Source organism: Neopelma chrysocephalum, unplaced genomic scaffold, assembly GCF_003984885.1.
Source record: "Neopelma chrysocephalum unplaced genomic scaffold, ASM398488v2 Primary Assembly neopelma1_176, whole genome shotgun sequence".
NCBI classification, from domain to species: Eukaryota; Metazoa; Chordata; class Aves; order Passeriformes; family Pipridae; genus Neopelma; species Neopelma chrysocephalum.
Window position 1 is genome coordinate 255015 of NW_020897838.1, and position 12679 is coordinate 267693.

Here is a 12679-nt window from a genome sequence, read left to right on the forward strand (position 1 = left end):
CAGATTAACCCCTGCAACCACAGACACCCTGCTCAGCCTCTGCTGCAGCAGCAGGAGGGAAATGGAGCTACAGGGTTGAATGGCATTTGTCCTACAGTTGTTTGTTGTGTTTACCTCTGTTCCATGATGTTTCTTGCAGCTTGTTTTCTTTCCTAGCATTTATTTTAGACTGGATAGGAAGATCATGGACTGGAATTTACTGTACGCAAACTAGGAAATACAATTACTTTAACAGACCTAGAGTCTCCTTTTTTGTTGTTGTTGGTTTTGGTTTTTTAGGGTATTTTGTGCATTTTTGGTAGTTTTTGGTTGGTTGGTTGGTTGGTTGTTTTGGTTTTGTTTTTGTTTGGGGTTTGTTGTTTGTATATAATCAGAGATCTCAGAGATCTAAGGTGCCGGTTTGCCCTTTGTGAAAATGTAAAAGTGATGTAGAGGCAATGGAATGTATGTCACTATTCACAGGGCAAGGTACTCCAGGGAGCAGCTGACATTCCCAAAGGCTCTCAGCAGGAAGGTATCCAAGGGTTTTGTGCACTGGAGTTGTGTTTCCTGGTTAGTTGGACTGTTGTGCTTTCAGTGCAAAGGTAAGTTTGACTCAGTGTTCTCTAAGATGGGCCAGAGAGATGATTCATTCAAAGAACCCTCCTTTGCCTGATGGCCATTCCCAAGTTCCCAAAGGGTTTGGATCTATGGCTATTCTCTAACCTGTGTCACTAAACTGAGTCTTTCTCTATATTTCACAAAAACCTCTAGTAAGCTACTTTTAGCAGTAGTTTACTATTTTCTTTGGATTCAAATCTTTTGTTACTAGCCAGCTTTTTTGACAAAGGATTAGTTATGTATTAGAAATACTATTCTGATTTTTAACTTGCTTTCTTTAGGAATATCAGGCTTATTTAGTGGTTCTAACCTTTGTGTGTCCCCATAACAAGAAATGTTTACAAAGCATCAGGAGTATCAGGCCTTTCAAGAATATCAGGGAGTTAGTGGAAAGCCACTAACAGCACCTGCTCTGGGGCATCTGTCTGCAGCTTCTGGGAGCAGAAACTGTTTAAACTGCACCAGAGCAGACACAGTCAGTTGTCCAAATGAACAAGTGAGGGAAAAACAAAAATGTTCCATGGGAAAGAGGGAACCCCCAATAGTGCAGTCTGGCCTAAACAAGCAACATGGAAATAAGTACAAGAATATACTTCCAAAGAAAACCAGAGTTGCTGACTGTACAAGTCAGCAGACAAAATTATACCTTGAAAAAAATCTAAATATAGGATTTGCTACGTTTTAATTTATCACTCTGCCTTAATACAGTACCTGGAATACCAATAAGAACTTTCTTCTGGTGCAGGACATTTGATTCTGAACTTTAGCTCACCTGTAACGAGCAAAGTGAAATCTTAGTTTTATTCAAAGGAACTCAAGTTATAATTTTTTCAATGCAAATTAAGAAGATAGAGTGAGATAGAGCACTATGGCAAACAAGCCACTGTTGCTACAGAAATTTGCCATTTTTATTAGATATTCCTAAAATCAAAGCATTTTTATTGGATATTCGTAAAGGAAAAGCAGAGCAATACTGTTTCTTTCCCCAGCTCATATCAGAGAGTAGCATTTTGACTTTATTTTAACTTTAATTATATATCTCTTTGGTTCACCAGCATAACCAAACACTCCAAAGCAGAATCTAAATCTCAATTCAATTTAATATCCAGTCCTGTCAAGTACCTTCAATGTGGTATTCCTTCTTGTGTTTAGAAATCATGGAATGAAAGCACCACCTTCTTCTGCAGGGCTGGTAATTGATCCACATTATTTTACATGGTTCCTAAATCACTTTAGCTTACGCATATGAGTTTATGAAATGACTGCAGAACAAATGAGCAGTTTTCAGGGTGCTCTATGAGGTTTTTATTTTTTCCACGTCTTGATTTTTTGTTTGTTTGTTTGTTTGCCCTTCCATTCAACATGAAACTGCGTTTCATCGTGCTAATAAAAACAACAAACAAGCGAGAGCTCAGACTCAGGAAGATGATCTCACACCTTTCCACATGAGATAACCCGGGAACACGTTTATCTCATCTAGGACACCCGCACCACATTATTCAAACAACAAAGAAGCCAGGACAATAAAAAATGCACTGTTAATATCAAAGCCTCTTGTGACCTGTTTTTCAAAAACGACTGTTACAAGTTAAAGCAGAGACTACTCAGTAACCACTCCGTTAACTGCAGTCAGCACTCATTAACCGCCGTGCACTTTGGGCCCGTTCCTTCCTGCTGTTACAGGGCTTAAAACCACTCAGTAGAAATTTTAACCAAGTCACACAGAGATCTGAAACCCCCGAAACGGGAAGTCAGCAAAACGAGCCTTTTTGTTCTCCACAATTTAATGGCCTATCGGTTTCCAAAGGGCTTTGCTATTTGAGCCTCATCAGCTGATGTCCCCCGCACTGCAGTGCAGAGTCGCACTGAAAAGAAACGAAGAAGCGACGGACAGTCCCTCAAGGGAATAACGAATTTGAACGTTATTAACAGAAATAAACCCTTGCTGTGCTTCTTTATTAACGTGTCACTTGCTTCCTTTACCGCTCGCGCTCTAACCGAGCCCAGCGCCGCGCGGGGCCGGGCCCGGCCGTCCCTCGGCGCCTCAGGGGCGGCGGCCGGGGCTGCGGGGGGTGCCGGTCCCTCACCCGGGGTTCGGCCCGGCCGGGGCTGCGGGGGGTGCCGGTCCCTCAGCCCGGGGTTCGGCCCGGCCGGGGCTGGGCGGGGTGCCGGTCCCTCAGCCCGCGGTTCCGCTCACCCGCCGCGCCTGGGGGGGGCACACGGAACATGGCGGAGGGGCCAGGCCGCGCCCGCCCCGCCGTGTCCTGACGGGAACCCGGCGGGCCCGGGGCGGGGCGCCGAGGGCGGGTTGGGCGGCGGGGCTGTCGGTCAGCGTCGTTCGCGTGTCCGTCCGTCCGCGCCCACCGGGCGGCCAGCGCGGAACTGCAGGCGGCGTGTGGCGGTGCTCGGCCGGTGGGTGCGCCTGGGACGGGCAGAGCGCTGCGGGGAGCCGAGCCGCGGGCTGAGGGAGCGGGGCCGGGCCTGGCTTGGCGAGGCCGCGGAGGGGAGGCAGGAGCAGGGAGGTGGGAGTTGCGCGAGGTAGGGGTTGGTGTCTGGGTAATGGTTGGGTGTGCGGGGAGTGTGGGAGGGGGGGCAAAGGGAGGGTGTGCGGGGCACGGGATGTGCGGGCAGGGGGTGTATGGGTCGGTGTGTGAGGCGGGATGTGTGTGGGGCTGGGGCGGTGGGCAGGTGGTGAGGTAAGGGTTGGTTTGTGGTGGGTGTGTGTGGGGTAAGGATTGGGTGTGCGGGCAGGGGTTGTGTGGGGGGCAGCACGAGGGGGGTGTCGGTGTGTGGTGGCTGTGTATGAGGGGTCACAGGGAGTGTGGGGGGGCAGAGGGTGTGTAGAGGGGCACAGGGGGTGTGTAGAGGGGCACAAGGTGTGTATGTGGGGGCACAAGGTGTGTATGTGGGGGCACAAGGTGTGTATGTGGGGGTACAAAGTGTGTATGTGGGGGTACAAGGTGTGTGTGGGGGGGGGCACAGGGTGTGTGTGGGGGGGTGGCACAGGATGTGTGTCAGGCGGCACAGTGGCTGTGTGGGGCGGAAAGGGGTAGGGGTGTGTGGGACATGGTGTGTGTAGGGGCACAGGGGCTGTGTGGGGCGGAAAGGGGGGGTGGGACGCAGGGTGTGTGGAGGGGCACAGGGGCTGTGTGGGGCAGAAGGGGGGTGGGTGTGTGTCGGTGTGTGGAGCAGGGGCTGGGGCGGTGCGGAGGCGGTGAGATAGGGGTCGGTGTGTGTTGGTGTGTGTGGAGTAAGGGGCACGGGGTGTGTGGGGGTAGCAGGGGTGTGTTGGTGTGTGGTGGGTGTGTGAGGGGACACGGGGTGTGGGGCGGCAGGGGAGTGTGTCGGTGTGCGGGGCAGGGGCGGTGCGGAGGTGGTGGGGTGGGTGTCGGTGTGTGCTGGGGGTGTGTGGGCAGTGTCGGGAACATGAGTGAGGGAATATGGGGTTGTGGGGGTCCCGGAGGGGCTGTAAATCCAAATATAACGGATATCTGCTATTTTATTGGGAGAAGTGGACACTCCTGGTCTGAGTGCCCCAGCGAGCACTCCGACAGCTCCGGGCTCAGACCGGGCTCAGGCGGGGCTTAGGCCGGGCTCCAGCGGGACACCGGCTCCCCGGGGAGGCAGTGCCAGGTGCTGGAGCGGGAGCGCGTTTATGTAATTGGCTCTTACATAATGGTCTTTAGCACATCGCTTTAATTAGCACCGCTACCGGGGGTGTCCGGGGCAGCAGCCCCTGCAGCCTGCGGGAGGACCCCGAAGGTGTGAGCTCTGCAGTCCCGGGCAGGGAGTGGGGACGGTGCAGAGTGTGCTCCGGGGCTGAGCAGGGCTACCTGACCTTGGGAAGCACGTGTCTGAATGGTATTGGCAACTCTGCTGCCAGGAGAAAACCACATTGCCTCACTCTGTAGGCCAGCTGGTGGGAACAGGGGAGGTTTGTTTAAAACACTGTTTCAATCGGCTTTTTGATCAAGAATGTGAAAGTCGTCATTGTTTCAATCTTGTATGGTTCACAGGGGCAGGAAGAGGAAGAAGGAAAAACAGGACAGGGAATGGCCTGGAGAAGGTTGGCAAAAAACACAAGGACTTCTGCTGTTGGTGCTTTTTGGGTTTAGCTGTTGCTGGAGTTGGGTGTTGGCAGCTGCCTTCCTATTATTTTGGTTGTGCTCTCTGCAGTACAACAAAAGGCATGGGTTGTGTTGGGAGGTGCCAGTGGCCCAGGAGACTGCAGGCAGAGCCTCAGCAGTGAACTGGTATTGCCTTTTCCATCTGCTCTCCTGACATCGGCTGTAACATTCCTGTCTTTGCCTGTCCTCAGAGGGTCCCCAGAATTATAGTAGTGAGATCTGCTGGAATGCTTGTCCACTCTTTTCTGTGTTAAGCATGGGTAGCACATGTCAGAAATGTTTTGTGACATGTTGCTTTGGTTTTCCAAATGGGATTTCAGTAGTCCTTGGCTTGTATCAGTAGGCCTTCTGTTTAGAATAGCTCAAGTTCAGTTTTAGCTCCTGCTGATTTCTTGGAAAGATTTTCATGCGTCTGATCTGGCTGGTTTCTTGTTATTCCTTGCGAGGTGCTCTGCTAAAAAAACCAATACTGCAGTAGCATGAAGGGTCTTTGTTTTGAGACCCAGAGCACGTGGTGCTACAAGCCCACCTGAAAGTCACTGAGAGCTCACAGAAAACTGTTGTTCTGTGTGGCTGCTGGTGGGATCTTTTGGGAGTAATTGTGCTTGCAGTGCTACCACACAGTGAATTTTTGAAATCCATGGGGCAAAATTCTGTTGTGAGTAAGCATCTGGTTGTACTTAACAATATCCCACAGCCTGAATACCTTATTGAAAGTAGGAGACAATGCATGAACCTCCCCCTGGCAACTGAAGAACTCCAGCTGTTCAAGTGCCCTTGGTTTCAGTGCTGTTGGCAGCAGAGCTCCTCACAGCTGCTGGTTCTAACTGCACCCAAATGAACAAGCCAAATTGTGAACTGTAAAAGTTGTCAATGTGACTGTGTTATAACTGTCACTGCATCAAAGTGCACAATGCCATGATAAATGCATTGATGAACCTGCTGTAGAATCTGCCTTCAGCTGAGTTAAAGATCCTGCCTGCTGAAGGTTGGGTAAGACCTTGAGGGTAAAAAAAGAAGAACAGCTGAGCTTATAAGCTGTAACAGAATTGGAAAGGTAGACTAGTCTGTTCCAGTTGTGAGGATCATGGTAATTCATATAAATCATTAACTAGCCACATCCTTCAGTCTTTCCATAGGGTTTAAGTCCTGATCTTCTCTTGGGTTAGATGCTTAGAGTCTATTAATAGAGTTGTACTCTAGCAGCTTTTTTGAAAGTGGTGCATTAATTGTCAGTTAAGTTCCTGTTTTCCAGCTCGTTGGATCTGTTTGCTCTGTGTCATGTTAGATGAGGCTTTTCACTGTGCAGTTTCCCATAACATTTCTTGTAATGTTGCCATTTCTTCTTAGCCTTGCCACAAGGAGGAAAAACCTGGAAAGTAAAAATTTTCTTTTCTGGTGAGTTAACTGGAGAGGGGCAGTCATATCCTCAAGTGATGGAAATTATATCACTGTTAAGATGCCTTTATAGAGATATCTTTTGGAAAAAAGTTCTGAATGATTCTGAGAGCTCTGGATGTGCTTTTGTATTGCAATATAGAAAGTTTCTTGTGAGCCTTCTAAACCTTATTCCTTTCCTACACTTATATTGCAGGCAGAAAGGACATTCTGCATTACTGGAGGCAGGTGCTCTGTTTGCGGAGTGACTTATGATGTCAAGAACTGTCTCATCCTGGATCTTAAGCTCAGCAAGAAACAGCATTGTTTGCCAAGGGAAAGGACGTTGGTACTCCATCTGTATCCCAAACAGAAACAAGACAAAATGGAAGCTTGTTGTCTCCAAAACACACCCCTTCCCTGCTGGGGGCTGCGGCTTAGACAATCCTTTCCCCTTACAAAGAGCATTCCGACACACTTCCACCGAAGAGGAGCATTTTTCTTTCCAGTTGTCTCCATCACAAATCAACGACATCCTCCGAGCAGGTGAATTATCCCATAAAACACTGGATCTGAACGGCAAAGCCACCAGTTCTGTGTTGAGGTTTGAGAGTAACCAGCTGGCGTCCAACAGCCCCATCGAGGACCGGCGGAGCGCGGCCACGTGCCTGCAGACGGCGGGGATGATGTTCGGGGTGTTCGACGGCCACGCGGGCTCCGCCTGCGCCCAGGCCGTGAGCGAGAGGCTCCTGCACTACATCGCCGTGTCCCTCATGTCCCGGCAGAGCCTGGAGGAGATCGAGCTGGCCGTGGAGTCCATGAAGCCGGTCCGACCCATCCTGCAGTGGCACAGGCACCCAAACGATGTGGAGTATCGAGAAATCACCTCCCAGTACTTTGAAAACCTCCGGGTGTACTGGCAGCATCTGTTGGACCTGGACACCGAGCTAGGGTTTAGTTTAGAAGAAGCCATGGTGTGTGCATTCAAAAGGTTAGACTCAGACATATCACTGGAAGTTCAGGCTCCTCAGGAAAATGAACTGATGAGAAATATTGCCCTCCAAGTAGCTTTTTCTGGTGCAACAGCCTGTGTAGCTCACGTTGATGGTGTTCACCTACATGTTGCAAATACCGGTGACTGCAGAGCAGTTTTAGGGGTTCGTGAAGAAGATGGAACATGGTCTACTCTCCCTCTAACCCGAGACCACAATGCCTGTGATGAATTTGAAATCAGAAGATTGAAGAGAGAACATCCTAGATCTGAGGAGAAAACTCTCTTTGTGAATGACAGATTACTGGGCATCCTCATGCCCTCCAGAGCCTTTGGAGATGTGCAATTAAAATGGAGTAAAGAATTGCAGCACAGTGTTCTCGAGAATAGCTGTGATGTTGAGGCTTTGAACATTTATCAGTATGTTCCTCCAAACTACCATACACCCCCTTATTTAACTGCAGAGCCTGAAGTCACATACCACAAATTGAGGAGCAAGGATAAGTTTCTAGTTATTGCTTCGGACGGGCTGTGGGAGATGTTGAGTAACGAGAAGGTTGTCAAACTTGTTGCTGGACACCTCACAGAGCTGAACGTGCAGAAACCACAACTGACTTTTAAGAAACCAGTTAATTTGGGTTATATGCACAACTTGCTGCTGCAGAGGAAGAGCAGAGGCCTGGCCTCCCTGGACCAGAACATCGCCACCCACCTGATCAGACACGCGATCGGCAGCAACGAGTACGGCGAGGTGGACCCCGAGAAACTGGCGGCCATGCTCACCCTGCCCGAGGACCTGGCCAGGATGTACAGGGATGACATCACAGTCACTGTGGTGTACTTCAACTCAGAAACCATCGAGAACTACTACAGGGACCACGAGTGACCTTGCACTGCTGCTCTGCAATACCAGTAGCAAACTTTGATATTGGAACCATTCCTCTCGTTCTCTCATAGTCGAGCTGTTACCAGTGTTATAATCTGCAGGTTTCTAGATTTTTTTGTTACTTGCTAGTAAAACAACTTTGGTGAAAGTTCCCTGGGTTTCCAGGTCTGTGTACTCTGAAGGAAAATGGTTTCATAAAACTTCACCGAGATGTAACTGAACTAAAGATTCTGATTCCATGAGAGCCTCTGGTAAAAATTTTCAAAAGAACAAAGGAGACAAATTTCACTGAGCCTGCTACAATTTAACAGAGAGCTGGATAATAGGTGTAGCTGCATGGCCTGTCAGAAAGGCTCTGCTCTTGTGGCAAACAAGTAGCATCCTACTGAAGCACTGTAACTGAATTAAATAAATTAACTACCAAAACTTTCTTTGATGTAAGTGTCAAATATTTTAACCAATTGCCTCATGCTTATGAAACAATGTGAAAGAAGGCTGTTCAAAGAGCCCTGGGATTGTCAGATGTCTTTTTTCCTAATTCTCTTCCTTAAGCTAGGAAAAAATTGTATTTTCAGCTGCAATGATTTTGAAGTGTGATTGCATATTCTCTTAACTTTGTGTGAACTTGTGTTACAACTTTCAGCTCAAACACATATGAGGGTCTTCACAATTCCCTGTTTAGATTTTAACAGTACTAGACTTAGGCATTTAAGTGTTTTGCTTAAAAAATATGCCCTTTATTAAGTATTGATCTATGGAGTGCTCTGCCTCAAATCCACCAACTCTAATTTAAATAAAATTTGTCTGATCCAGAAGTTCAAAAATTCATCTAAATGTAAATACAGCAAAGGAGGGAGCACCTTTCTCTTCAGATTTAACTTAGAGGAAATAACAGTGCTGATATTTCACTGAAAGATGTTTAATCTTTTATTCTTGCTTTTGGACATCAGCTTTTCCTTATAGGTACAGGGTTATTTTCTCTAGTGAATGTATGTCCTAGTCTCTGAACATACATTTGTGTGTGTTTTGTTTTATGCTGTGCTTTCTGGAGTGCCATCCAAGCTTGCAAATTAGCTTTTACAGATGGTGTTCTCTGGTGACTGCTCTGCCTTGTTTACACACAACAGTAACTGTTTCCCACAAGAACATGGATCCTGGAAATACAGGACTGTTTACTGTTGTTGCTGCTGAATAAGAACTTATGAGGGTGCAGCAGAGCAGATAAAAATATTGCTTTTCTATTTTCCCTGAACTTCCCTTAAAAAAAAAGCTCTATCCTTTTGCAGTTTAGCAGATGAAAAAGTACTTAGTTTTTTCTCAAGATCTTAAGTAGATGAGGCCTTAGGGCTTAAACTGGTAGCCCTTGTGGATTTGGGGTTTTTTGTATACTTCCACATAAAAATTATTACTGCTTTTTTCAGGCATTTAAATCTGTTTTGAAGATGGGATTAGAAGGAAGGTAAAACTGTTTTAAAAATGTTCATGCTTTTGACTATTCAGGATTGGCTGTAATTCAGTTCTACAACTGCAGTCACTGAATGCATCCTTAAAAAACCTCTGTTCTGGAAAACTAATTTACTGTTCGTTTTTTTTTCATCTAGTACATACTGGAGCACATCCAGCAACTCAACGTGGAAGCAGATTAAATGAGGAGATCTGTTGCCCTTGATATCAACCAAACAGGATGTCCTCAAGCAGTCTGACCCTGGGATCTCTGTGATAAGGACTGCAGACTTCAGGGATGTGCAGGATGTTGCAGAGGTTGCTGAAATTCTTAGTGCTGGGCTCCAACTTGCTTTAAAGTGTGCCCTGCCCTCATCCTCGAGGCTGGTGCTGTGCTGACGGAGCTTTCATCTGCCACAGAAGGGCAAACAGTGAAGGTCAGGCCCTGTGTCACCCTCGAGGGGGCTGGGCTGCCTGCAAGGAGAGGGGAGCACTCCTCAGCAGCATTCCTAAACCCTTCTGGCTTTAGGTGATCTGTTCCCTTACAAATCCTTGTGTGTCATAGTTCCGTGCTCCATTGCTTAAAATTTAGCCTTAAAGCAGTAAAAACAAAGCATCTCTAGACTGCCTCTTAATAGAGAAATTACTTTGCCATGTAGCTGGAGAAACAGAGGGGGCAAACCACATCAGAGTGATGTGAAGTGACACACGTTTCATGAAGGTAATCTAGAAAATGTTCAGTGTAGAGCAAACCTGCTGCTGCAAAAGTAGTGTAGCAAACCAGCTTGTGTACAGGCATAAAATAAACCCAAGCTGTGGTTCTTTTCACCACAGTGGTGAAATCCAGGTCACCTTTTGAGGGTCACTATGGTACTGTGTCATCTAAGTGTAAATCCTGGGCACATTATTCTGGGTAGGTTGTACCCACACCTGCAAATTGATAGATTATTTTGGGAATGTATCTGAAAATAAGCAAGGCAGCATTTCCCATTTCATGCTAGAATTGCTCAGCTTAACATGCAATGCTATAACCGTGCTACAGTGGAAAAGGGTAATGTTAAACTAGTTAGAGGTTTGTTTGGATTTTTTTGTTCGGTTGGTTTTTTTAAGTGCAAATTATGGATTTACCTGGATACTCCCTGGAATTTGCTGCATGTCAGTGAAAGCAACCTGTCCATACTTAGAATCATTTAGGCTGGAAAAGATCTCTGAGATGGAATGCAGCCATTGACCCAGCACTGCCAATACCACCACTAACCCATGTCCCTGAGCACCACCTGCACACACCCACATCTCCAGGGATGGTGGCTCCACCACTGCCCTGGGTGAGCACAGGGCACATTGCAGGGAAAGACCTGAATCCCACACAAACATCTCCCCTCTCCATCAAGTGAGTGTGTCACTGGAACTAAGAGGGATGAGAAAACCAAAGGGTGAAAAGCCCAGACGTGTGTGAGATGTCTCCAAACCCACAGCTGCTTCAGGCCTGGCTCTGAGATCCCCAGCACATGGCAAAGACAGCACCCAGGTAAGTGTTCTCTGAACCCTCAGGGTTTGACATTCTTGGGTTATGAGCATCCTGGGACTGGGACATTACAGAGCTTACCAGGGAACCCTGGAAATCCACTCTCTTCTCTCGCTGTGACTGTCACCAAGTCACCACCCCGCTGGAGGTGACACCCCTCAATCGATCCCTGTGGCACCCACTTTCCATCCAATAAAACAGGTGAGCAACTGGATCCATCTCGTCACTTAGAATCATTTATAGTCACATGCTCACAGAAAGAACAGGATGAAAACACTCTCCTCCCTCATTTCACAATCTCTGAAAGCTGGAAGGTGACCAAAATGAGGGGGTTTCTCTCAACAAGCCTGAGGGATCTTCAGCTCTAAAGAGCTGCTGAAACGGAGTAAGTTGACAAACTTTCATACCCCAATGTGCTGAGATATTGCTATGGCACTTTTCTTTCAATTCATTGCAGTCTCAGTTCTCTACAGTACTAGGTGGGCATATTTATTCAGAAAAAAAAATCACGTTTCAAAGTCCCTACAGACATTAAAGGTTGTACTGAACTGTGGCAGTGTCCACACAGTGAAACATTTCCTGATGAATTCATCCATTACAACCATGGGAAATTGCAGGAGTTCAACAATATCCTGCACCCTGAAATCAGCTGAATTGACAGCAATTCAATTTTGACTTCTATCAAATGTATTTAAAAGAAGTTTTAGATTTAAGTCAATCTAAATTCTCAGTAATATGTATACCTTATATTTGTGGTGGGGAAAATAGGGATTCTGCTTGTTTGAACTGGGTCATAGGCATTTTCATCTCAAACTGTAATCAAAGGCATTAATAAAAGTATTTTGTGACTTGGAGAATCAACGTTTAAGTGAACTAAATGCATTGACCTGCTCCTGCAAGCACACTGATGTGAAGATTTGATAAGAACATTCAGATGCAAGTCCTGCAATATTGAAAAAGTTTTGGAACAAACATGTCTGTCTGGTTTAGGTTAAACAGTTCTGCCTGCTGTTTGTGTTCTTTATTTCCACACCAGTCAGAGAATTAATAGTCAAAAGCAGTCACACAAATCCTGTGTCTCTGACTCTTAAGTAAAACATCTGAGGTTAAGCACTGGTGTAAATACTAGAAAAAAATATTATTTTCTTCCCTAAAACTTAAACCTTGAGTTGAAATACAACTTTGTCACTTTTTTCTCCAGAAATCCTAAATTATGGTGCATATAAATATTTAAGTATTCAGTCCTCCATAACATAGTTGGAATTTGGGAGGTGTCTTTTTTTAACTTCTTTGTAATTAGTGAGGGGAATAACTGTTTTTGTAAGTAAAAATATTCATTTCACACTTAAAATTAATCTTTATTAAATGGATGGAAGGGAGACAATGTTTTGATTGCTGTACTGGAATGTGGAGTTCTTTCTGCTGAATGTTCCTAGGAAAAGATGCTCCAGATTCCAGGTCAGAGAGCACAAATGTTCCAGCTGGGATAGAAGTAAATTGTTTAAGTAGGTGTGAGTTTGCTGGAGTGTTTGTAGCTCTGTGGGTTTCCCACAATGGAAATAATTGTCACTACATGAAAGTAAGGACATCTTGATGCTACTGAGGTTCCACCAAATTATCCAGTCAGCAGAAGGGGCATGAGCTCACTGGCCAAAACATCCAAATTGTGCCTTAGTTCATCTGACAATTACAGAAAGATATTGTAACTTTGATAGGCTGACATGTACATA

General features: G+C 46.3%; 1 protein-coding gene across 3 annotated transcripts; it reads left to right on the forward strand.

Annotated features, from left to right (window-relative positions):
* The first annotated feature begins 2729 nt into the window (after positions 1–2729).
* PDP2 (pyruvate dehyrogenase phosphatase catalytic subunit 2) lies at positions 2730–8412 on the forward strand. 3 transcript variants are annotated; one of them, XM_027701966.1, is made up of 2 exons: positions 2730–3012; positions 6322–8412. In XM_027701966.1, the coding sequence occupies exon 2, from the start codon at positions 6377–6379 to the stop codon at positions 7979–7981; it is 1605 nt and encodes a 534-aa protein (XP_027557767.1). In that variant the 5' UTR covers positions 2730–3012; positions 6322–6376; the 3' UTR covers positions 7982–8412. The 3 variants fall into 3 exon arrangements, with proteins under 3 accessions (XP_027557767.1, XP_027557768.1, XP_027557769.1); XM_027701967.1 differs by having other exon boundaries at positions 6326–8412; XM_027701968.1 differs by lacking the exon at positions 2730–3012 and adding an exon at positions 3105–3122.
* The last annotated feature ends 4267 nt before the right edge of the window (positions 8413–12679 follow it).

Bases quoted from the DNA above. Each gene is read 5' to 3' on its own strand.
- PDP2 (XM_027701966.1), top strand. From the start codon at position 6,377: ATGATGTCAAGAACTGTCTCATCCTGGATCTTAAGCTCAGCAAGAAAC.